At 43.0% G+C, this 26,240-nt stretch overlaps 2 protein-coding genes across 3 annotated transcripts in view; one reads left to right on the top strand and one right to left on the bottom strand.

The window, feature by feature from the left end:
* The first annotated feature begins 8,736 nt into the window (after nt 1-8,736).
* TTC1 (tetratricopeptide repeat domain 1) overlaps nt 8,737-26,240 on the top strand; it is a 31,070-nt gene continuing 13,566 nt past the window's right edge. The window contains exons 1-3 of one of the 2 annotated variants that reach the window (XM_045829386.1): nt 8,737-8,905; nt 9,859-10,218; nt 26,138-26,198. In XM_045829386.1, the coding sequence (XP_045685342.1) occupies nt 9,889-10,218; nt 26,138-26,198 (391 nt within the window). In that variant the 5' untranslated portion in view covers nt 8,737-8,905; nt 9,859-9,888. Of the gene's footprint in view, nt 8,956-9,858; nt 10,219-26,137; nt 26,199-26,240 lie in introns of both variants that reach the window. The other variant, XM_045829392.1, reaches the window with a different exon arrangement.
* LOC123812622 (60S ribosomal protein L34-like) lies at nt 24,539-24,925 on the bottom strand. Its single transcript, XM_045829402.1, has one exon. The coding sequence runs from the start codon at nt 24,923-24,925 to the stop codon at nt 24,572-24,574; it is 354 nt and encodes a 117-aa protein (XP_045685358.1). The 3' UTR covers nt 24,539-24,571.

The following is a 26,240-nucleotide window of genomic DNA, read 5'->3' as shown; positions in this document are numbered from 1 at the left end:
CATTTAACCAAGGCTGAGATGCCGTGACGGCGTGTGTACCTGAGCCTCTACCACAGCGGGCTGGAGGGTGGGGGCAGGGCGGTTTTGAGGCTGTGTGTGGGGGCTTGGAGCTGTGAGCCAATGTGGTAGAAAGCGCAGGGATATAATAACATCTGCCTTTTAATGTGCCAGGCACTGCGCTGCGTCCTTGGTGTCCTCTAGTCCTGGCCAGGAAGCCTCAGATGGCACCCTTCTGGACGAGAGGCTCGGTCCCCAGCCAGGGAGGGGTGGGCATCAGTCGAGACCTGTGTTTGGCAGCACATGACAGAGCCAAGTGACAATGGTTTGGATGCACCAGAAGATTTTTTGTGTCTCTCACTTGAGAAGTCTGGAGGTAGCCAGTCCGGGAGCAGTGTGGCTGCTCCACGGTGTGGGGAGAGGGCCACGTCCCTTCTAATGCTCGCCTGCACCCTCCTTCCCGTGTGGCCGTCATGCCCCTCTTCTGGGCAGGAGGAGGAAAGGGACAAGAGCAAAAGCCACATACCGTTGACTCTGTCCCCCTTTCAAGGGAGCTTCCAGAAAGTCCTGTCCCTGCGCTTCTGCTGGTTTCTGCCGGACGCTGCTGTGAGCCTGATACTGTGCGGAGCCTCACACGTATCACCACCCTGAGCTTTCATGGCAGCGCTTGAAGGGAGGTGTTTTCAACCCCGGGGTCTTGTGTCATCCCTGCTACGGTGCTGCTAAGTAACCCGGGTCAACCGCTTTCCCTCCCTGCCCCCTGTCTTCTCCCTTGTTTTATGAGGAATTGGATCAAACAAAGGAGTTCTTCACTTGGGGTCTGCAGACCGCTATGGGGACATGGATAAAATTTAAGGGGGGTGAGTCATGAATTTGGATGGGGAAAAATATTATATTCTTGTTTTCACTAATCCCTAGTTAAAATCAAGCTTTTCCTTCTATTATGACTGTAGGCAACAGACCACAGGAATCTTAGCAGAACCTGTGACTTTCTCACCAAAAGAAATCACAGATTTTTAATAGCACATTTCAGTTTTTCAGCTATGTTAAAATAATGTTTTTTCTTACCACTACCTCAAAATTTTAGTAGTTGTTACGCCTACCATATTTAATGTAATTATATGTACACATATCTCAAGGGTATGATGTATGTCACCAAAATATGTTTAAATATTTCAGTAACTTATTGCAACATAATTTTATTTCTTTACAATCCTGTGTGTTTTGTTTTGTGCACTAAAAAACATTTTTCTAAAAAGGGGTCCATAGGCTTCGTGGCCTTCCGGATGAGTCAGTCATACTCCTACACTATGAATTCTCTTTGCTCCTCTGGCTATGAATGAAAGTCTGCCACTAGCTATCACGGTCATCCTGAACAAGTCCCTTTATCTCTCGAGTTCCTCAGTTTTCGCTTCTGTAAAATGGGAACAATACATGCCTTGTCTAGCTCAGAGCTTCCAGGAGAACCAGAGTAACCTGCATTAAGCACACTCAGTTGCAGAGCTTACACCAATTCCTTACATGGAGTCAGCTTCTGAAGTGCTAAGCAAATGCTGAGTGTTATAAAATCATTCAACTTTAGCTCAATTTCCCAGAGATGCTGATGTTTTTCTATTGCTTCTGGATAGGTGTCCTGCTACAGCCATATATTTGCTAATGCCAGATAGGGATTGAACTAGTAGAAAATTCAATAATAAAGACGAAGATGCACCTTGAGTGCAATTGCATGAACCTACTTAAGAACACAAGGAGATAAAAGGAGATTTCACCAAGGAATCATATAGCTTCAATTGTCTAAGGCTCTTTGAAAAACTTGAGCCAGTATACCATGGTTTAAAAAAAGTCATAGGTCAGCAAGTCATTTCTCTTCAATCTCAATGTACAGGGATAATGGGATGAATGACAGGAAAGTTGGTTTCCTCTAGAGTCTGTGCCTTTAAAATATCTGTGCCTACTTATTAAATATTTATTGATCCAAGAAGTCTGCTGAGATGGCCATAATTAATGTGTGAAATAGCAAAGTAAAGATCTACATATATCTTATTTGTTAAGTTATGTTTTAGAAAGAACCTTAAATTATGTTTGGCTCCTTACAGAATGCTTGCAGACTTGACCTCAAAGACACAGGCAGTCCACTTGGCCAAGGAAGACGGTTCCTAACCAGGCTGGTATTTTGATCAGTTTCCTCAAGGATCTATGGAAACACTCAGGGATGCGTGTGTTGGAGAGGACGTTTGGGCTGTGCAATGGAAACGGCCCTTTTCTCCGGCCTCGAGAGAATTTCAATCTGATGCTGGGATCTGAGCTGTAGAGAGAATCTAGCTAAACGTTTGGCTTGGAGGAAAGGTTTATGCCACCGAAAAAGAAAAAAAAAAAGAAAACCCTACTATATTTAAACAAAAATGACAGAGAATAAACCCTGTGTTGTTTTATTTTCTGTCTTGGTATGAGATCACTCATTCATTCATTCACGTGTTTATTCGTTGACAAGAGTTTCTTGACTGCCTCCTTGTGCAAGGCACTGCGCCAAGCACTCAGGGTAGAACCGATGTGGCCCCTGCCCTAGGGGCACTTAAAGCCTATTATTGTCGATAACGTTCAAATGTTTAAAAGACAGGCTCTGTTCTGAGTATTTTAATATATCAATTCATTTATGCTTCTCAACCACCCCAGAAGAAAAATACTGTTTTTGTCTCATATAACAGGGAATCAGGAATTATTGAGCATAAGGAGTTTCCAGAAAACTTTGTGGACTAATCATGGGCTGAGCTGAGATTCAGTCTTGGCCTGTCGGATGCCACAATCTGTGTGCTAACACAGGGGTTGGCAAACTGCAGCCCACTGGCCAAGTCCAGCCTGACTTGTGGTTTTCTAAATAAAGTTTTATTGGGATGCAGACACTCATTTATTTACATGGTGCCTGCAGCTGCTTTCAGGTGAACACAGCTGTGTAGCTGTTGGCCCCCAGGCCCTTAAATATTTACTACCTGGCCCTTTACAGGAAAAGTTTGCCAACTCTTATTCTAGAACTCTACTCCCAAGTGGAAAAGGCAAGTAAGAGGTGAGAATAATGATTGGAAATCATTGTTTAAGCACCGTGGTTCATGAAATGGAGTGCAAGGAAAGAGAACAGGTGACTGGAGTGGCGGGTGTGGTTGGGGACATCCTCTTTGTCATGCGAGCCCCCGGAGAAGGGCCCTCCACGCTGAGATCCGAGTCTGGGGCGCAGCTTCTTGCAGGGGAAACTATAGATTGCTTAGTTCCCCAAATGTCCACCGCCTCTGCTTGGACCTGAGCAGAGGGTGACAAAGAAACCAGTCTCCTATCTGGAGTGGAAAGATTTTCTCCCCCTTTAAAGGGAGCCTGGGAAGATTCAGTGAGGGGAATGACAGGTGAAAGTGCTCAGCACAATGCTTGACCCCCAGCTGGCCCCTTTCCTTCTGGCTCCTGCCCTTGCCACCGGCTGGACCCAAGTTGGCCCACTGCCTGAACTCGCAAAGGTTTGTACATCGTGAACTCCGTGCCTCATGCTTTTAAATGGGCATTGACATTTGATACAGAAAAGTGAGGGTCGAAAGTATGTTTCCCGACTTGGAATAAATTGTTTCATTCAGTTGACGAGTCCCGGGGGAAAAATGTGCTAGCTCAGTCATTCCGTTTGTGGTTGGGGCACGAATTCTCTTTCTTGGTCCAAAAGACCAAGGTTGTGAAGGCAGAGGGGGGTTGGGCAGTGGGGCTAGCGGGTGCAGGAGGCTTGCCTCGGCAGTCTTCAGGATGACCGCCTCCGAGACTGTCGGTCTCCATTTGCACGGTACCTTCATCCATCCATCACCAGCCTCGAAGGCCTTATCTTTAACCCGGCTCTGAGCCATTTGCTTAACACTGAAAACCAGCTGAGTTTCCCTGCCAAGTATATATCCCTGTATATTTTTTATAGATAGAGATCACCTTCGAAGGGCACTTCTGCTTTTTGCAGTTAAGGTTACTATATCTGCCCACCTCTTTTGTTCTTTAGAAAAACATACTTTGTGGCTAGACCTGGCATTCTGTCCTTGGCTTGTTCTACTAGCTGTGTGACCTCGGAGAAAACATTCAACCTCTCTGAGCCTCCACCTCATCGTTTGTAATAATAATGCCTAACAATGTCATCCTCTTATACAATATTTGAGGGCTCATCGTGCACCAGGCACTGTGCTGGGCTCTGGGAATTTCAAAACAGGGAAGAAAGACAAGGTGCTGATCTTTGTGGCTCTTACAGTCTAGTAGAGGGAGTTATAACAATCAAGTAAATAAATACTCAAGATTGTTACATCTGTGATAACGATGTGAAGGAGATGTACAGGGAGCGTCTTTAAACGACATTGAGGCGAGACCTGAAGGATGAGAATGAGCCGACTGTGGGAAGAGCATCGGCAGAGGAAACACTGAACTTGGGTGTCTGGAGACAGGAAAACACCGTGTTTGGGGAACACAGAGCAGTACTGTGTCCGAGGGGAAAGTGGCACAGGTGAGGTCGGAGAGGCAGGGTCACATGCGCCTTATGGGTTGTGAGCAGGAATTCTAGATTTTGTTCCGATTGCAATGGTAAGTCAATGGAGATGGTTAAGGCTCATCCAGGATTCATGCTGTTAGTGACCGGGCTGGTGACTGAATGGCGAAGGGACTGCAGGAAACAGGGGTGAAAGGAGGGAGGCCAGGTTGTGTTAAGGATTACCTACAATCACAAGTGTGAAATGGTGAGCACAACCCCTGACACACAGAAGCTCTCCGTGAAGGTCGTTGGCTGCCGTTCCGGAAAGTCTACGCCCGTCCCAGCACGTGTGGCTCCTGAGCATGTGCAGTGTGGCCAGTGCAACTACGGACGGAAATTTCTCATTTCATTTCATTGTAATTAAATGCAACTCAAATTTAAAAACTAATATTTGATTCAGCCATTGGGGGGTATATCTTTTTAAAACTTGGATATGTGGATCTACTTTTCCCACGGTAAGTGTTATGAAATCTGAGTACAGATTCCAGTGTTTTCGATGAAAACTTGATGTCTGGATTGCGGTGCACTACAGCCATAAAATACACACTTGATTTTAAAGACTTAGTTTGAAAAAGAGAATGTGAAATATTCTTTTCATTTTTATACTGATTACATATTTATATGATACTATTTGGGACCTACTGGATTAAATAACCTATTATTTACATTCATTTCCCTTCCGTTACTGTTTTTAATGCTGCTACTAGAGATATGAAATTACATCTGTGGCCTATATTTTATTGCTATCGCACATACTGATCTAAGGGAAAAAAGAAATACAGAAATTTAAATGCTCAGCGTGTTAACTCTTGATCGTGTCTCCTAACCAGAAATCTCAGTTTGAGGATTGGAACTGGGAAAGAATAAAGAGCAGTAGCATCTTTGGGAAACTCGAAAGGAATGCAGTCTTTGCATCTTAATTTAATCCGAATGTGTATTTAATTCACATCTTGTCAGCATCCCGGACTGTTCCTGATTGTTGGACCTGCTTTGGCAAGTTCAGGTGCCCCAACTCTGGGGAAGGTGAAGAATGGTCCCAGAGTGTGAAAGCATCATTCCCGAAGCCGGGCTCAGTAAGCCTTGTGGTATTAATACATCCATCCCCTTGGGCACAGAGAGGACTGAGTCAGTCTATCATAGATGTATTAAATCTCTAGCTCCAGGGAGCAGAGACGCACAGAACCTCCCAAAAGCTTAGCACAGTGCGTGCATAATAAGTCACCGGGGAGGCAGGAGTGATTTCCATCTCTGCCTGCTGATTCCCCACAAAGCAATTTATTTTAAGTTAAAGTTTGTGCCAGGGTCTGTGCAAAATGGTTTAGGTTTGTTATCCCATTTAAGCCTCATAAAACCTCACGAAGTAAGTATCAAGGTTCAGTGATTTGTCCAAGGTCAGGTTCCCCAGCTGCCAAGAGGCTGAGTAGGGATTCAAACCCAGGTCTTCTGACTCCAGAACCTTCACTCTTAGCCGACAGCAATCCTGGACAGCAATCCTGTTTCCCTGCCAGTGACCCAAAGGACCACCTTGAGGACAAGGCTCCTCCTCTAGTATCCTCTGTCACTTCCCGCCGTGCTAGGAGTTGCTCACCTCTCCCCAGTCTCTGCCCTGCTCCCAGCAGAGCTGGCCACAGACCAAGGGGGCAGCTCCTTACTGGTTGAGGGGTAGGTGTGGGCCATTAAGACATCTCCCAGCTGCTCCCGCAGGTAGAAAAGCAGAGAAAATAGCTTCTTTGTTACTCTGATTTATTGCTGTGCCCACCACAGGGTCTAGTCTGATGCCTAGCGTTCACTCATGATTTATTTATTCATGTTCAGCTTCCGTTCTTTCAACAACTTCGGTGCTCAGTCCCGTGTGCCTCGGGGGTGTGTATGAATGAAAGCTGCACAAATATGACCATTAATGAGATTATGGTTATCGTTAATAACACTAGTAATAATTAAATTCCTATCACCATTAATAATTGATCATAATAGTGGGAATACTGTGAAGCCTTCATGAGTAATAACTACAATGACAGCAGATGTTTATTGAGTACTTACTGTGCTAAGTGCTGTAAATAGTATTTTTTTCTTTTTCAAGCACTTCCTTTTCTGTGTTTCAGATAAGCCATGGCACCCTTTAATTCTTACAACAATTTACCTGGAAGGTAAATCCAGAAGTCTCCAAATTTCTTTACGCAATTCATCAGAGCACTGAAAGTCCAGCATTTGGACTGTAATTCCTGGAAGAGGATCATTCACCCATGTGGTAACAGGATATTCATTTGTAAGCAAGGCACACATGGTCTCTACCCTGGAAAATAACAACAGAACGGCCCTCTCAATGAAAAACCTTTTTCCCCCCTTTTACAGTGTGGCTGTCAGTGCTAAGACACACAGTCTCCATGGTTCCAGGAGCTGATCAGTGCGCTTCCGTCTGTAAAACCTGTTTCTTGCTTTGTGCTCTATACTTTAGCAACATCCAACAATTTATTGGCAAAATCTGAAGCAAATGGAGACCAGCCTTGAAGTTTCTCTGAGCAGATAAAACCAATTTAGTCATTAATTTAGCTTATGGCCAATCACTGAGGAGAATAAGCAGTCGCTGCTTCCTCACTCACTATATAAGCTGCTTTATAACAACATACCCTGAGCCTCATTCTGTGTTTTGAATGCTGCTGGTTTGCAAGCTGTCTTTTTGGTGTGGGCGTGATACAGTTTTACTAGTTGCCACCTCAGTGACTCATGGTCTTCCTTTGGCTATTTCTGGAAATTTGACATTTCATGGCACCTGAACAAGGCCCAAAGGAGATGAACCCCTGCAACCCCGAGGCCGGTGAGCAAACCGGGTGCCCGCACCCAAAGAACTCTTTGTGCTTGCTGCTGTCTCACCAACGTGGAGCTCTTGGGTTAAGTGCTTCTTCTCTACAAGCTCCCCTCTCTGCCTTCTGAGCTCTCCAACTGTATTGTGCACACTTGCTCTCCGTTTCTGGTTGGTTGTTTGTTTTTTCTGGTATGTTTCTGTAGAAGTTTCTAGGCAAGCCACCTGACCTGTTTAGAAGTAGGGAAAACACACTGGAAAACAGGGCCCCTTGTAGGTAAGATGTTTTAGGGAATCCAAAAGCAAGACAGGTTACACCTTGTCCTTGGACCAGGGTTTTGTGCCATTCTCGAAAAACGGGTGAACCGTTGGGTATTTGCAATTATAATGGCCATTCTGGGGAAACTTGGTTTCAGATAAGTCCACCTTCAGGAGCACACTTAAAAAGGAAAAAATCTCAAACCACTGGGAGATAATGGAAGGCATTATTTGGTATGCAGAAGCTTTTTAGATACAAAATGTCTCCAAACATAGCCCTAAAAATACCCTTACTTGATGCAAATAAATATCTTCAGTTAAAGACTGGACATCTGAGAGGTCCAGAATCTGAGATGAAACAATTTGGATCTAACTATCCTTTTGCGTTTGGTACCTGAGACATGGCTAAAAGGTTTAAAAGGTCTCGGAATCTGTCTGTCCATATATGTATGCCTATGTATGATCGTATAGATATGTGATCTTTCTCTACCTCTGGATGGTATTACCAAAATTAATTTGTAAAAAGCTCTATTCCATTGGTTTTAAAGACAAGCTCTATACAAATTATGTGCTCAGAAATATAGAAACTAATCCAAATACTTTTCAATTTTACATGAACTGGGATAACCTTTGATACATAGAAGCTAGTTTAACAAAAACAGTGATGTCTTAAGAGTTGCCAGTATTGAGTGTACTGCAAATATACAGCTTTATCTGGGTTTACTAAGCAAATAAACTCATGTTACCTCTATTACAAAATTCATCAACCAAAAAATGAGATGATGGTCAACTGTTTAATGTCCAATCCAAAAGCAAGTGATTTAAATAAATTTAAATAAATGTTTATAAGTTAAACTAAATCACGGATATTCGTTGACATCCAAATCATTTCCAAGTAAAATAAACTTTCCCCCAAATACTCCTAATATTTTCATAATGTCCTCTTGAAAGGCACACTTTGAAGACCATTATAGGGGAAAACTTTATTTTTGGACAAGGTTTATCCTCAGGATTCTTCTATACACTGCTAGAATGAGAGAGGCCGGAGTGAAGGAGTAAAAGGAACACTATAGAAACAGCCTTCCTCTGTTCCTTTCTTCTGTGTCCTAACGCGGAGTCTTGCCGTAACCCAAGATGGCAACCGTCACTCATGTTGCAGTCCGTACCGTGACGTCACGAAGCGCCGTTCCACTACATTTCCCAGGATGCTCTGCCAACAGCGACGCCATTGGCCGGCGCCGACGGAAATGCACTTGACCGAGCGGAAGTAAGAGGATCTCGGAGGCTAGGAAGGTGAAGAGGAGAGGAGCTGCGAACCTGTGAGGAACCACCTGGGTGTTTCTATTTGGCATTGGGGGGCGCAGCCAGGGTACGACCTGTTGGAAAGCGCGGGGCGGCCCTTTCTTTATCCTGGGGCCTTCAAATACTGCGTTCTTCCAGTAGGCCTGGAAGCGGCGAGAAGCAAAACATTGCTGTGCAAGTGAAGTCTCCCTATTTAAATGTTGCTGTTTTAAGTTTGGTTGGGACGAGCTGGGGCGAAATTGGGCTCTTGTCGGGACCCAAGGGTCGCTGGCGTGGTTTTGCTGCGACCAGAGGGGTGGGGCTGTGACGGTGTGACTCAGCTTCTCGCGCAATGGTTCTCAGTTGGCTGTATATTAGTATCACCTGGGACGCCTTTTAAAAATACAGATGCCCTAAGCCAACACCAAACCAATAAATCAGAATTGTGGCACCTAAGCTCCGGGCTAAAGCGTTCCAGGTGTTATGCTGTGCCTAATGTAATGTCTGATTTTAAAGCCCGTGGTGATCCTGATTTGGAGCACCGGCGCCAGGGCTCCCCTTCCAGTATAACCGGCATGGGCTTATCTAACGGATTTGGGTGGAATTAATGATCACTGGGCACCGATTGCATTTTGAGCGCCATCAGAAACTTATTCTTGACCTTCGTGTGGTGATGCTAGAAAGACAAGAAGTATTTTCTTATTGAATAAAGATTAGGGTCGTTTCGTTTATCTTGGCATTGCTTTAGCTTGTGCCTATTTCTTGCTATCCCGACAAAATGCGAGCAGTGTAAGTGGAAGAGTCACGTTAAAATCGGTCTCTTTTGTTGATAAGAATTTCTGAAAGGGATATCAGTTTGGCATTATTTATGGACTCATAATATCCTAATATAGTGAATTCTAATGAAAGGAAGTTAGGGTGTGTTTTGAAACGTGATAGGATTGTTTTTTAACATAAGCACCATTGCCAGACGTGTTTTCTCCTTTCCCAGAGCCATCTTCATCTCCCTCACTGATTCAGCATGGGGGAGAAGTCAGAAAATGGCGGGGTTCCAGAGGACCTGTTCAATGGTTTGAAAGTTACAGATCCCCAGGAAGCAGAGTGTGCTGTCCCTCCCGTCTCTCATACCAAAGACCACCAGCCCCAGAGCAAGCTGCTCAGGGAGGTTGAGGCTCATCCGCAGGAGGACCAGGGAGAAGAGGAGCACTTTCATGACTGCAGCGCCTCCTTTGAGGAGGAGCCAGGTGTGGGCAAGGTTGAGGACAAACCTGATGATGGTGTGAATTCCTCTGAGCTGGATGAAGAATACCTGATGGAACTGGAAAAAAATATGCCAGATGAAGAGAAACAGGTAAGTAGTTTGTTCATTTTTTTTTTTCACTTATGCATGACCTGCCACGTACACTGCTTTTTAAAGTGAGTAAATGTGGCTGGCCCTGTTATAGACCGCTTCATCTGTGGTTAAGAATGACTTGCCCACCTGTGTCTTTATTGATTTAGTAGGGATGCATCCGAGATAAATCAGTAGCATGAGAGGGAAGCATAGAATGTGTCTGCCTAGCAAAAAACAATTCTATTTATTTTTCTGTGGACTTTGATTTTTTAAATTATATTTTATTGATTATGCTGTTACAGTTTTCCCAATTTTTCCGCCTTTATCCCCCTCTACCCTGCACCCCCCCCAACCCTCCAGCATCCCCTTAGTTCATGTCCATGGGTTGTACATATAAGTTCTTTGAGTCCTCTGTTTCCTGTACCATTTTAGACCTCTCCCCATCTATTTAATGCCTGCCAATTATGCTTCTTCTTCCCTGTACCTTTTCCCCCTATTTTTCCCCTCCCCACTGAAAACCCTCCATGTGACCTCCATTTCTCTGATTTTGTTCCTGCTCTCGTTGTTTGCTTAGTTTTTGTTGCTTTTATTTTTTTAGGTTCATTTGTTGGTAGTTGTGAGTTTGTTGTCATTTTACTGTTCATGTTTTTGATCTTTTCTTAGATAAGTCCCCTTAATATTTCATATAATAATGGTTTAGTGATGATGAACTCCTTTATCTGGACCTTATCTTGGGAAGCACTTTATTTGCCCTTCCATTCTAAACGAAAGCTTTGCTGGATAGAGCAATCTTGGATGTAGGTCCTTGCCTTTCATGACTTGGAGTACTTCTTTCCAGCCCCTTCTTGCCGGTTAGGTTTTGTTTGTTTGTTTGTTCATTTGGTTTTTTGATAAATCAGCTGATAGCCTTATGGGCACTCCTTTGTACGTAACTCTTTCCTTCCCTCTTGCTGCTTTTAAGATTGTCTCTTTGTCCTTAATCTTGGGTAACTTAATGATGATGTGCAATGGTGTGTTCCTCTTTGGGTCCCACTTCTTTGGGACTCTCTGGGCTTCCTGGGCTTCCTGAAAGTCTTATTTCCTTCGCCAGGTTGGGAGTTTTCCTTCATTATTTGTTCAAGTAAGTGTTCAATTTCTTGCTATTGTTCTCTTTCTGGCACCCTTATAATTCGGATATTGGAACCTTTTTCAGGTTGTCCCAGAGATTCCTCAGCCTCTCTTCATTTCTTTGGATTGTTTCTTCATTCTGATTGGATATTTATTTCTTCCTTTTGTCCCAAATTGTAGCTTTGAATCCTGGTTTCCTTACTGTCACTGTTGGTTCCCTGAATATTTTGCTTATTTTTTAAGATATCTTTCATTCTTTTTTCGACCAAGCTCAATCAGTTCTGTGAGCATTTTGATCACCAGGGCTTTAAATTCTCCATCAGATAGATTGGCAATCTCCTCCTCACTTAGCTGTCTTTCTGAGGTTTTGCACTGTTCCTTCATTTGGGCCATATTTCTTTGCTCGGAGCCCCTGATAAATTGTAAGGGGGCAGGGCCTTCGGTAGTCACCTGAGCAGGGCAACCCTCTTTGCTGTGCTGGTTGCTGCCAGTGGGTGCTGCCTGTGGGGGAGGGGCCAGAGAGGGAACAGTGTGGTCGCCTGCTCATCTCTAGTGCACTTTCCAATGAACTCTCGTGTGTGAGACTGGGAGATTCTCCCGCTGTGTTGGCTGCCATAGTCCACAGCCACCTGAGTCTCAGTTTCCCCTTAAGTCAGCCACTCCTGCACAGCCAGCCCTGCCCCCTTGGTCTGCTGCCTTACTGGTCTGGTGGTTCTGTTTGATTGTTTCTTTAATTCCGTGGTTGTTGGACTTCCATGCAGTTTGATTTTCTGGCACTCGTGGTGGTTTTTTGATTTTTAGATTGTTTTTTTCCTCCTTTTGGTTGTGTGAGGAAGCAAAGGGTTTCTATCTATGCCTCCCTCCATCTTGGCTGGAACTCCGACTTTGATTTCTTATGTTCATCTTGTATAATTATTTTCTAACCTGTATATATGCCTTTTTAGCTTTTTTGTGACTTCATGTATGGTTGGCTGCTGAAATTCACGTAATGGACATTGTTTTGGATTTGTTTTAGAGAATGCTGCCTGTTTGCATTAGCCCTTCTTAGCAAAAAATGACTGCCTGGATATCTTGGTGGTGGTTTGGTTACAGAGAGGAGTGGCTGGGGCTTGTATCAGTTATACAGCGTTCTCAAGGACCAGAATTGTGTGTGGTAGAAGCTATAATTTGTTAAGTACCTAGAATGTGCCAGCTGTTGAGCTTAAAATGTTAATTGTATTTTCTTTTTGTCTTCACCACACACCTTATGAAACATACACACGAGAAAATGTACACCTTCCGCTTCTTTGTCTCGGGGCCTCATCCTTCACAAGGCAAGCTTTCTCTTTTGGAGACAGAAGTCTTGGTGCCCTGCACATGTCCCCCTGATCTCATAAGCAAGGTCATTTGAAGAGTTACCATGATGTCTGAGCTTGTGTGCAGAGAACTTGAACAAGATTCGTAGCTCAGCCTCTGAAGAACTGCCGCGCTGACCGGGCTGTGAGGGATTGGTGATGGGCTGGGGTAACAAACGCACAGCGGCAGTGGGAGAATGTGCAGCGGCAGTGGGAGAGGGCAGGCAGGTAGCAGGGGATGAGCGGAGTGGCTTCTCTTTGTCTCTGCTTAGGCGCTTGTCATTATTGAATCTCTTGGTTTTAACAAGCTTATGTTAGCTTTTGTGCTAGTTGTGTGCCACCAGAAGAGGAGGGGGAAGGGCAAAAATGAGCCAAGTTCAGAAACTTAATTCAGCAAAAATGACTTCAAAAAAAATGACTTGGAAGATTAAATCAATGTTTGATAACATCAGGGAAATGATTTTCCAGAAAGTGTTTGGTTCAGCTTGCCTATCACTGATGCAGGCATTTTAGAAAAATTTTTAAATGGTAGCAAAGCTTTTCTGATGCCTTAATATATTTTGCTGATATTACAGTGAATTTTCTACAGTGCCATTGGTTTCACAGCCAAGTGGTTTGGCTCAGGTGTTACACACTCTCTGCACGCCATTCCCAATTTAACAAAACTTTTCTTCGTGTCTCCCGGTCAGGAAATTACATTTTAAGTTCCAGAAATATTTAAAGTGATTTTTATTGCCCATCAATTAAATATTCTGAACAGCACAATACTTTTTAAACTTTAAAAAATTTATAATTTACGTATAACGAAACTGTTTCTGTTCTAATGTGTACAGTTCATTGAGTTTTGATAGTTGCGTGCACCTGTGTAACTCACACCCTGTCAGGAAAGAGAACACTTCCATCCGGCCAGAAACTCCCTTTGTGTACTTGCCCATTCACTCCTCTCCCAACCCAGGGACCACTGTTCTGATTCCTGTCCCACGGGCTGGTTTTTCCTGTTCCAGACTTTTCGGTAAATGTAATCACTTTTAGAATATAAAAGTTTGTAACAATATCTCCTGCAATGATAGCCACTGTTATTTTATAGAGAATGTAAACCATCAACTCCACTGTAAGAAAACAGCCGTGAGAATGCAGGCTGCCTTTACCTAACTGTGGTGCCCTTCTGTCAGCCCTTTTTCTGCTGGCCTGATAAATGTCTTTGTGAAATGCTCATTAGGAAACCAGCAAAACAGCTTCTTTGCTACACATGGTTAGGTTGTACAGGTCATTGGGAACAGGGTATCTTTAAACTTGACTCTCAAAATAGACAAAGTTTATATAATTCAGCAACAAAAATAAGCACAAATGGCCAAAAAATGTGAAAAGACTTCTAGCCTTTCTAAGAATGTAAATTAAACCATATGTCTCATCTATCAGAACATTGATCTGATATTGGCAAAAAGCCGATGTAAGGACTCATGCTGGGAGTTTACATTGCTACATCATTTTTATGGGATACAGGGAACACATTTTTATGTGAACTTTTCCGTAAACCAGGGCTGTCAGTGGAACCTTCTTCAGTGATGAGAATGCTCTGTGTTTTCACTGTCCGGTATGGGAGCCCCTGGCCTTCCACTACCATATTTCAACAGTCACGTGGCTGGCGAGCACTGGAAATGTGACTCCTACGGCTGAGAGGCTGAAATTTTAAATGTTTTATTTTAGTTCATTTAAATAGTCATGTGTGACTAGCAGGTACTGCATTGGACAGAACAGCTTTAAACCTCTGATTCTCTTGTCATTAAGGAAGTTATTAAAAACATGCACACACGGATATAGAAAGATGCGTTGCAGCGTCATAATTTAGAAAACTAGAAATAATGTTAGAGAGTATTTAAATATATTTGGCATATTGATGCAGTAGTGTACACTGAACTCATTAAAAAGGAGATAAGTCATGGCAATGACATAGAAAAACGCCTGTAATGTAGTGTTAAATGAACTAAGCAGATGTGATAATATGATTCATAATAAATATATAGCTGGTGTTTGTCTAGTTCTTAGCACAGAGTGCCTACAACCCTCGGAATGTCCTAGTAAGAAGAGGTAAAGGAAAGGTGTGTTTTATTCGTAACAGTCCCCTTTCAGCCACATCTAACTTAATGTCACCAAGGTGACTTTTGTAAAGCCTCTAAAGATGTCTGGTTGTCAGCTTGGAGCTTTCAGCCCTACTCTGCTCCCACCCCTTAAGGGTGGAAAGGGGCTGGAGGTTGAGTTAATCACTAATGAGGGATGATTTGGTCAGTCCTTCTTACCTAATGAAGATTCCATTATGACTCCAAAAGGATGGGGTTCAGAGAACGGAGTTGTTAAACCCTTGGGGGTGCTCGGAGGGTGACCCACGCAGGGGCATGTGTGGCCCTTCCCGTGTATCTTGCCCTGTGTCTCCCATCTGGAGAGTCTCCCCCATCTCTCCCATCTGGCTGTGCCTCAGTTGTACCCTTCATACTAAACCAGTAGCGAGTGAGTCCCTTGTATTCCTGAGTTCTGTGAGCCACTCCAGCAAATTAATTGATTTTGTGGAACTGTGGCCACACTGAGGAGCCAGAGGGCCAGACAACACTGATGACTAAACTTCCAAAGTGAAGTAAAGTGATGGCCTAACCGGTGTACTGACTGCATCCGACAGCAGAAGGATAGTTTACTAATAGTACGTTTTCCTTTAACCCTCACCTCTGCTCAAGGTCTAAAAGGGCTTATTTTGGGGGCAGAATTTAAGCAGTACCAAAAGGAGGAAATGTATCTCTATTAAATTGAGTTTTGGGAAATAGAATTTTTGAGGTAAGAAACAAGGAAGTGTTTTCAAGATTAATCCTCAAAGATCCATCATCTTTCCTCATAAGAAAATCTTTCTGATCAGCCTTAGTATGAGTCAGGTTCCGACCACAGCTTAAATCCAGAGATCCTCCCTCCAGACTTCCTGATGGGCTTCTAGAAGTGATGTGTGGAAAGGACAAAGTGTCTACAGTGGAATGAAGGTGATGTCTGATTTCAGAAAAAGCTCGAGCTTTTGCTAATTTTTATGATGAAGGATTCCCTTTCGGAATAATTTGCAAGGCTGCTGTCCTGAGCCCTGTCAGTGTGCCGTTTTCTCATCCCACCTGCATTGTGCTCACGCGGGTTTTGTTGCAAGTGCCTCCACTTTCCAGCCCCTTTAACAAGTGTGTGCCTCTTTAAAACCCTCCATTTACCCAGATGCGATTGATCTCTGGGCGACTCTGCTGGACTTAAATGTTTATGCTGTTTTATTTTGTAGCAATTCTTCTACAAAGCTGCAGTGGGCAGCAGAGAGCCGCTTATAGGTTTACAACATGGACATTGCTGATGTTAACCTCATGGCTTTTCCCCTGTTTATTAAACACATGCTCACTGCAGGATTATTTAAGGGAATATTTTTAAATGTATTTAATGCCAGGTCTTATCATTTAATAACAATAGGAGGTACATACACGTGTGAGCACCACGTCAAGTGTGTTTTTGTTGTATTCACTGACCCAAAGTCCAGGGAGTGTCCCCAGTCAGCTGCCGCACTGAGAGGTCTGTGGTGGAGAGTGGTGCTTTATGGCTGACAGAGGGACAGAGGCCCACCTTCTGACACTTGGCCAGCTTGAACCAGGATTTAAAGTTGTATCAGTTGGGGTTCTCTAGGATTTTGAGTACAGTTAGAAAGCCATTTCTACACACTGAGGTGAAAGTGGGATTTACTTAGGTTTTTCCTAGTACTTGTATGGTTTCACTTTTTACACGTAGCTTGCCAATCCATTTGGAGTTTATTCTTGTGTATGGTGTTAAACATACAGCTCTAATTTTACCCTTTCCCAAATGACCAGGTTGTCCCAGAACCATCTTTAAAAGTCATCTTTGCCTCAGTAATCTAACTAAATTTTAATATCATCTAAGACGAAGTCTGTACCCTTTTCCAAGTGCTCAGCTCTACCTGTTTGTCAGATTATGATTTAAAGCCTAACTTAGTGTATAATGGCACTGATATCAAAATAAAGAACCTCATTTAGACTCAGACTGGATCACCATTCAGATAATTGGAGAATTTAAAAGTTTGAGAAGTAGAGAAACAGACATCCAGTCAAGAGGGAGGCACAGGTAAGCATGCCCTTCCTCCATGCACAACCACAGCAAAAATACACCCAGACTACAAAATAAGTATCATCCAAAATTGTTAGAAATCAAGCTGTGTGGAAGTCTGACAACCAAGGATTTAAAGAAGCACATTCATCCAGACAGGTAGGAGGAGCAGGGAGACGGAGAGGCGTGGAGACAGGGACAGGCGTTCCCACACCCACATGTGGTGGACAAAAATTGGGAGGGATACCTCAGGAATAAGGGATCCCAGCTCAGACTACCCAGGCCAGGGTTCCAGTGTCAGGAAGATAAGTCCCCATAACTTCTGGCTGTAAAAACTGGTGGGTGTTGGGGTGGCAGAAGAAATTGCAGGATTCTCAAGAGACTCCTCTTAAAGGGCTCACAGCAGACTTAGGACTCAGTAGACCTGCCCCCTCTGGGATTCAGCATCAGGGCACCAGTAGCGTACGGGGAGAAAGTGAAGTGACTGGCATCAAGGTGAGTGCCAGGAGACATCTTCCTCCTGGGCAGAACTCCAGAGGCCAGAAGCATTGTCTCCCCTCCAAGCCCTCCGCCACGGAGCAACAGTAGTGACACACACTTCCCCACCCTGGCATCCCGAGGGCTCTGCCCCATACAACTTAACAGGTGTGCTAGTCTACAATAGGCCATATTACTAAGACAAGAAGTCAAAGCAGCTCTACCTAATACACAAACACACACAGGGAGGCTGCCAAATTGAGAAGACGAAGACATATGGCCCAAATGAAAGAACAGAACAAAACTCCAGAAAAAAACTAAGTGAAATGGAGATAAGCAACCTATCAGATGCTCAGTTCAAAACACTGGTTATCAGGATGCTCCAGGAACTCACTGGGTATTTCAGTGGCATAGAAAAGACTCGAGCAGAAATGAAGGTTGCAGTAAGTGAAATAAAGTAAAATCTATAGGGAACCAACCGTGGAGGGGATGAAGCTGAGAATCAAATCAATGATTTGGAACACAAGGTAGGAAAAAGCATTTAATAAGAATATCAAAAAGAAAAAATTTTAAAAAATAGGATAGGCCTACAGACCTCTGGTAGATCTTTAAATGTACCAACATCTGAATCATAGGGGTGCCAGAAGGAGAAGAGGAAGAGCAAGAAATTGAAAACTTACTTGAAAAAATAATGAAAGAAAACTTCCCTAATTTGGTGAAAGAAATAGACATACAAGTCCAGGAAGCACAGAGTCCCAAAGAAGTTAGACCCAAAGAGGACAACACCAAGACACATAATTAAAATGCCAAAGGTTAAAGTAAAAAGAGAATCTTAAAAGCAGTAAGAGAAAAGCAGATAGTCACCTACAGAGGAGTGCCCATAAGACTGTCAGCTGATTTCTCAAAAGAAACTTTACAGGATAGAAGGGACTGGCAAGAAGTATTCAAAGTGATGTAAAGTAAGGACCTACAACCTAGATTGTAGGTCCATCAAAGCTATCATTTAGAATGGAAGGACAGATAAAGTGCTTCCCAGACAAGGTAAAGCTTAAGGAGTTCATCATCACCAAGCCATTATTATATGAAATGTTAAAGGGAATTATATAAGAAAAAGATCAACATGGTGAACATTAAAATGGCAATAAATTCATAACTCTCAGTAATTGAATCCATATTCATAACTCTCAATAATTGAATCCATATAACAAACTAAGCTAACGAGCAGAACAGGAACAGAATCATAGATATGGAGATCATTTGGAGGGTTATCAGCTGAGGGGGGAAGGCACAGAATGGGGGGAAAGGTACAGGGAATAAGCATAAACAGTAGGTACAAAGTAGACGGGGGTGTTAAAAACAGTATAGGAAATGGAGAAGCCAAAGAACTTAACTGCATGACCCGTGGACATGAACTTAAGGGGAGGGGAGATTGCTGGAGGGAATGGAGACACTGGGAGGGAGTGGGCAAAGGGGGGAAAATTGGGACAACTGTAATAGCATGATCAATAAAACATATATATATATATTTTTTTTTAAAAAGACTTGTTTGTTTCCAGAGACAGGAACGGAGGGAGAAAGAGAGGGAGATAAACATCAATGTGTGGTTGCCTCTCATGCACACCCCCAACTGGACTCCTGGCCCACAGCCCAGTGGGCCCAGTGGGCCCCTGTGGGAGCATGTGCCCCAACAGGGAATTGAACCAGTGACCCTTTGGTTTGGAGTCCAGTGCTCAATCCACTGAGCCATACCAGCCAGGGCACAATAATTTTTTTTTAATAGAGAAACACACTGTTGAATGGTTTTTTGTAATAGAGTATTTCAAAGTTCTTTCATCTTTAAGGACAGTTTCCCATGTAATACAAAAATTCTTTTACCCTGTGGTCCAAAAAACTCATTCCCTGGAAATAAATTACCTTTCTTTAGGACAGTGAAGCATATAAGTGTGTACTTACCTTTTTACAGCCGTTTCTGTGCCTTATTCAGTTACTTCTTCCTGCAATTTCAGTTCCACACTGTGGAAGACAGTGAGTCGTTGTGTGGTTAAGAACGTGAAAGCTTAGACACATCTGTCCTAACCATCATTTAACTGGGATAATAATAGTACCAGCCTCATGAAGTCGTAAGGATTAAACGGCTAGCACATTAAAGGAACCAGAAGGTATTAGCCGTAGCTGTTAAGTCAGAATTCAACATGAATAGAGACTGCAAAATACCTTTAGGGGTCTGCAACCTCTAAGATCTCTTAAAAGTCATTTTTGAACACATTACCCCCAAGGTGTCAAGCATACGTGATTCTGCAATGTTTTAGAAGTATGCTAACCTCAGTCAATTGTCCATAAATTATCCTTCAACTTACGAAAAATGAATTGAGTGTTTGGTTGCGGCTTTTGGATATGGGGTGTGGGAGATGAGCGTTTTGAACTTGAAAGGGGCACATGAGAAGCTTCTGAGGTTCTGACAATTTGTTCTCTTTCTTTTTCAGTAGTGGTTGTGCGGATGAATGTTTTACAGCAATGTGTTAAGCTGTACATTGTCTTGTGTGTATTTCTCCGTATGTTTGTCTAATTCTATCAATTTCTGAGAGTGGGGTGTTGAAATCTCTAACAATTGATGTTAGGTTGTCTATTTGGAAGAGAAACAAGGGCATTCCTTGCATAAGCAAAAAAGGGGAATGAAGACTAAGCACGGTGAGTTTTGAGAGACAGAGATCAGACTGTTGATAAGAGAAGACTTGGTTGTGCAGGGTAGTAAGAGGAGTTAAGGTTGAGTAGGCTGGAAATTTGATGTCATACAAAGAACAAGAGATTTCTAACGATGTTCTTACCTGTAAAATGGATAGCTGAATACTTCCATGCCCACCTCTTAGAATTGTCTTGAAAAGCAAATAAGCTAATAATGTATAGGACAGCGGATTGTAAGCTGTGAAATGCTATGGTGGTATAAGTTATATTGAACTTTGACTACCAGGCTGAAAAGCCTGTGGTCATGGTAATAAATGTTGACACACTCCACTTAACCCTGCCCAGAGTAGCTCGGTTGAGCATCATCCCGCAGCGTGAATGATGCTGGGGTCACCACCCCAGGTCCTGGTCAGGGTGCAGGCCTGGGTCATGCCTGTCCTGGTTGGAGGTGAAGAGGCAACTGACCGATGTTTCTCTCCCTCTTTCCCTCCCTTCCCCTCTCTCTAAAAATAAACTAATAAAATCTCTGCCTCTATCTCTAGCTATAGAGAGAGAGAGAGAACACATATATGTATACCATTCATCAAGGGCACTGTCTGTCTGGGGTTTCCCTTGACACTGCCGGTGATGATTTTTACAATGCAGAACATCATTGTTTCCCCTGAGTTTTCAGGGGTGGGGAGGAGGGAGGGGTAGAGAGCCCTGCCAAGTTCCTTGGTGCCCATTGTTACAGAAGTAGGATTCTAGAGCAGATGCCTCCCTGCGAGGCCTCCCTGAAGTGTGTGGAGAGGCGTTGCTCGAGGCCTGTAGGAGAGCTCCTAACTGTATTAGACTGGAGCCTGGGCAGGGTTGCACCTGATGGTGCTGCAGAAAGTCGGCGCTCATTTATGTGTGACTGCACCCAGCACTCAGCATGGTACGTAAGACTTACACACTGTAAAATCTGTCCTTGGATTCCAGTAGCATTACGCAGTATGCTGCCGTCCTTTGGAGAAAGACTGTGTTCCAGCCGCAGAATAAACCCTAGTCTTTGCACTGGGATCAAGTTAGTCTCTTGGCACAGCTGGGAGATAGTGCAGCTTTCTCTTCAAAGTGCTATTTTTAGCTGTTTCCAAGGAGATGTTCAGCATGATATTGATAACTGCATTAGGCCTCAATTTACACAATCTGTGGAAGCAGCAGCTCCTCTCCAGTGTTTAGTGCTCGATGGGTCACTGAGCTGTAATCGTCAGCCGAAAAAATAAAATGCCTTCCTGAGAATAGACGGCCTTAGAAATATGTCCTAGAGCCTTTCCCTTTGCCAGTTTAACTTTCAGTCCTAGTTAATAAGAGATACTGTGACCTTCCTCAGACTGGCTGCTCAGGTTCGCCCTTAACCAGTAATTCCCTCTGGTGTACCTTGGATCTAGGCTTTGCCCTTTGGGATCTTAATGTTCTAAATTTACTAAAGAATGATGAAACTCTTAACACACATGCACTCACACACACTTCACGAGAGCCTGATCTGGTAGGCTGAGGGATCCTCTGTGGCCATGGAACATTGCGATGAGCCGGCCCTGGAGAACAGATTATAGACAGAAAGTGTCTTGAATTGGAGTTAAAGTAGAAGACATTGAAATTTCTTAAAGGATGGACACAAACTTGATTAATTTGATGAGTCGCCTTTCTCCAAAGAATTTTGTTTTTGCAATAACTTTTAAAAAAATATATTAAAGATCTTTAATAAGACCTGTGGCGCATTTATTCATGAGATCATCTGACTTTCTCTTTTAATTGAGTAACATATTACCTTGCTTTGAAACCTACTTTTCATTTCACTACTAAAACTTGATTGAATAGTGATACATTATATGTGTATGAATTTAAAATTAGTGGAATACATTCCCTCCTAATATTTATGGGGTTTTACTCTTACCTTAATTGAAGTTGTTTGTAATTTTAAAATTGAATGCATTGGGGTAACTGGTTAGTGACACAAATGTTACATTTCAGATATACATCATTATAATTCAACATCCATATACTCTTGCATGTGTACCACTCGAAGTCTAGTTTCCTTCCCTTACTGTGTATTTGACCCCCTTTACCCACTTCGCCCTTCCTGTCTGCTGACCACCGTTCTCTTGTCTGTGAACGTGAGTTTGTTTCGTTTGGCCGTTTGTTGCTTTTTGTTATATCCCGCATATGAATGAAATCGTACAGTTGTTTTTTTTTTTCCTCTCTGACTTATTTCACTTGGTCTATCCATGTTGTTGCAAATAGCAGTATTTCATCTCTTTTATGTCTGAGTCGTTTTCATTGTATATGTGCACCACATCTTCTCATCTGCCGGTGGGCACTTAGGTTGCTTCCATTTCTTGGCTATAGTAAATACTGTTGCAGTGGACACGGGTAATATGTCTTTATGAATAAGTGTTTTTGGGGGGTTGAATACAAGTTATTCAGATTTTAGTGGTAGATACCCACAAGCTTGCTGGATCACATTGTAATTCTATTCTTACTCTTTTGAGAACCCTCATACTGTTTTCCGTAATGGCTACACCAGTTTACATTCCCGCTAGCAGTATAAGAAGGTTCCCTTTTCTCCACATCCTTTCTAGCACTGATTTGTCTTTTTGTGAACAGCTGTTCTCACAAATGTGAGGTGATGTCTCATTGTGGTTTTGATTTGCATTTCTTCAATAACTGGCGATCTTGAACATCTTTTCATCTATCTGTTGGCCATCTGTGTGTCTTCCTTAGGGAAATGTTTGGGTGCCCAGCCCATTTTTTCATTGGATTGTGGTTTGTTGGTTTGTTTGTTGCCATTAACTTGTATGAGTTTTCTAAATATATTTGGATGGTAGTCCTTATCAGATAAATGATTTGCAGGTCTTTTCTCCCATTCAGTAGGTTGTTTCTTCATTTTGTTAATGGTTTCCTTTGCTGTGCAGAAGCTTTTTAGTTGGATGTAGACCCATTTCTTTTTTTGCCTTTGTTGCTTTTGCTTTTGGTGTTAGGTTCAGAAAATCAACACTGAGACCTCTGTTAAGGAGCTTACTGCCTGTGTTTTCCTCTGGGAGTTCTGGGAGTTTAGATGTAGCATTCAAGTCTTTAGTGCATTCTGAGCTAATTTTTGTGTGAGATAGTGGTCTGGTTTTATTCTTTTGCATAAAGCTGTCTAGTTTTCCCAGCACCATTTTTTTTTTTTAAAGACAGCTTAATGGGTTTTGTTTCTTGTTTGCTTGTTTTGTTTTAAGATTTTATTTATTTCTAGTGAGAGGGGAAGGGAAGAAGAGGGAAACAATCAACGTATGGTTGCCTCTCATGCATTCCCTACTGGGTATCTGGCCTGCAATCCAGGCATGGAAATCGAACTGGCAACATTTTGGTTCCCAGGCTGACACTCAATTCACTGAGCCACACCAGCCAGGGCTCCCAGCACCATTTATCAAAGACACTGTCCCTTCCCCATTGTACATTCTTGGTTCCTTTGTCATAAATTAATTGTGTATGCCTGGGTTTATTTCTATCCTCCACTCTGTTCCATTGACCTATGTGTCTTTTATGCCAGTACTATATGGTTTTACTTACCATAGCATAGCTTTGTAATAAAGTTTGAAATTAGGCAGCATGATGCCTCCAGCTTTGTTTTCTTTCTCAAGGTTGCTTTGGCTATTTGGGGTTGAGATAACTTTTAATTATATTTCTTGTGGGGTTTTCTTGGCTTGTGCATCCAACACCCCTACATGCTTGGAGGAATTCTTCTCTGTTGTAATCTTGTTGAGTGACAGTACCCCATCTCCCTCACTCCATTCTCTGACTACCAAGGTGTGTGACCTACAGTTGGCTCATTTGATGCTTCTGATAAACACTGAACTTGGAGCAAAGAAAGGGGAATGGTTAGGATTCATTGCTACTGTTACAAGCCTGACTTGGCCAGATTCTTCCACTACAAGACAATGTCACCTTGCATCTCGACTTAACAGAGCTGCCTTGAGTCTGTCTTGCCTGTTTTCTAAACTTATACGTTAGGCCTGTCATTGATTCTGCGAGCACCCCATATCTCTCCAGCAAATCTGCCCCCCTTAAAATATGTTGCCTAAGATAGTCTTTTTGCTTGCATCTTAAGAGTACCAGTTGTTTGGGCTCCAGGCTTCTCCTGTGCATGCAGTACCCTGCTAACTGTACGTCCTCCCTTTGAAGTTCGCATGTAGTCCGAAGCTTCGAGTGTGAAGGGAGCGGCAGATGGGCTCCCGCCCGCCGGTTCTGCTCTGCTCGTGCCGTACTGCGCAGACGTGGGGGCTGAGGGCGTGTGCCGTCTCTGCTCTGCCGAGTAACGTTCACTTTGTCTTTGAGTGTGGTGGGTGCCTGGCCGGCCTCCTGTGTGTTTCTGAGCAGTTAGAAGAAACTGAGGAACGGGAGATTTGTTTATCTGGGTTTCCTCGAATTTCCTTGTGCTCTCCTGCTAACAGCGTACTGCCCTGACCCTGCAGATGAGGTGCGTCCCCCATAATGCACTCTGCCATCATACCTGTGCCACCTTCATGACGTAAACCACAACTGTAGCTAAATAAGTATAAATGACTTATTCTATAGAAGAATTATAGCTCATATTTATTTAAGCCTTTTAATTATTTTTATTACTCAGAAAAGCTCCATTTTTTTTATTTAGCTTTCTGACTCTGTGCTTGTGCCTTCAATACTTTCACAACAATTTTCTGCTCCTCAGTAAGGAAAGCACACTTGATCCTGTCACGGACACACTTAGTACACATGGGTCCACCGTAGGCCCTGCTGGCAAGTTTTTTCGTTTTAGACAACCTCATTAGACCTTCAGGGCTCACAGCACAAACCCCCTGAAGTCGGCCTGGGCACGCGCCACATGCAGATTTTGGTGCTTTCCCGACTTTTTTGGTATAAAGGTAAACGATTCTATTGCCAGGGGTTTGGGACAGCCTAGTTTTGTTAGAGGCTATATTGTAGGACAGCCTCCGACGGTCTGTCAAACGCTGAACCATTGTGAATACCTAATAATACCGTTCCCGGAAGAGCTAGCTCATATTTATTGAGCCCTTATTTGCTAGTCACTGTATTGGGAGCTTTACACGTCTGTCCAGAAACAACCCAACAACCATTGTAATATAACAAGAACAATTTGCCCACATTGATGTAACCTGGCAGCCAAGGAGAGTAGACCGGAATGAGCATGCATGAACAATGACAACTTCACTGTACTAGTCATTGGGGGTGGTAGACACCTTTGAGTGAGCATGTGTACTGTGTGGCCATTGCATTAAAAATGACTGAGCAAGTAGAACAATGAATCTGTATCCAGTTTTGTGTTAAAGCTTGAACATTGCTCTGTGGAAACTATTTGGATGATTCAGAAGGTCGCAGCTATGGGCAACTGGTGATTGGCAGCTTCATCATGACAGAGCATCTGCTCATGCATCATGTCTTATGCAGAGTTTCTCAGTGAAACAGCAAATCACTCAGGTGACTCAGCCCCCCACAGCCCAGATTTGGCGCCCTGCAACTTCTGGCTTTTCCCAAAACTAAAATCACCTTTGAAAGGGAAGAGATTTCACACCATCGATGAGATTCAGGAAAATACAATAGGATGGCTGATGGCAATTGGGAGAAGTGTGTGAGGTCCCAAGGTGCCTACTTTGAAGGGGACTATGAGGCATCATTGTCCTTTGTACAATGTTTCTTGTATCTTCTTCAATAAACGTCTCTTTTTCATATTACATGGCTGGATACTTTCTAGATGGACCTTGTCATGTGTACATTATTACGTTTACCCAAAAGTGTATTAAAGCCTCACTTTTTAGAAGAAGAAAGTAAGGCTCAGAAAGATCTGGAAGTTGTCCAAGATCGTGTGATTAATAAGTAGCAGATCCAGAATTTGAATTCACAGTGGTATGTGTACTAGTGAGTATATTGTTTAGTTTCGGTTTGAGTAAATAGAAATTAAATACCTGAATTACCATTCGTGCAAAAGATAGAAACATAGGAAATCCAGGTTTCCTGTTTTAAACACAATCAAGAATGCAGTTGATGATTAGCAGATGATTATGTTTTTATGTTAGAGGTTTAGAAAGAACTGACCCAGTTCTGAAAAGTCAAGTTTCTGCCTATTAAATAGCCTGATGTGTAAAGAAAGCTGACCTTTTCATTCACTTAAAATAATATTGTGACAAGTTACGTGATTCTCTGGTCTCTCTTAGAAAAGGAGAGAAGAAAGCACTAGACTGAAGGAGGAAGGAAATGAGCAGTTTAAGAAAGGAGGTAAGAGAAGTCTTTCCGCACTGGTGTCTGCTCCTCTTGGCT

This window comes from Phyllostomus hastatus, unplaced genomic scaffold (assembly GCF_019186645.2).
Source record: "Phyllostomus hastatus isolate PE091 unplaced genomic scaffold, TTU_PhHast_1.1 phas_contig_150, whole genome shotgun sequence".
In the NCBI taxonomy this organism is placed as follows: Eukaryota; Metazoa; Chordata; class Mammalia; order Chiroptera; family Phyllostomidae; genus Phyllostomus; species Phyllostomus hastatus.
This window is presented reverse-complemented; position numbering and strand designations above follow the sequence as displayed.

Bases quoted from the DNA above. Each gene is read 5' to 3' on its own strand.
- LOC123812622 (XM_045829402.1), bottom strand. From the start codon at position 24,925: ATGGTTCAGCGTTTGACAGACCGTCGGAGGCTGTCCTACAATATAGCC.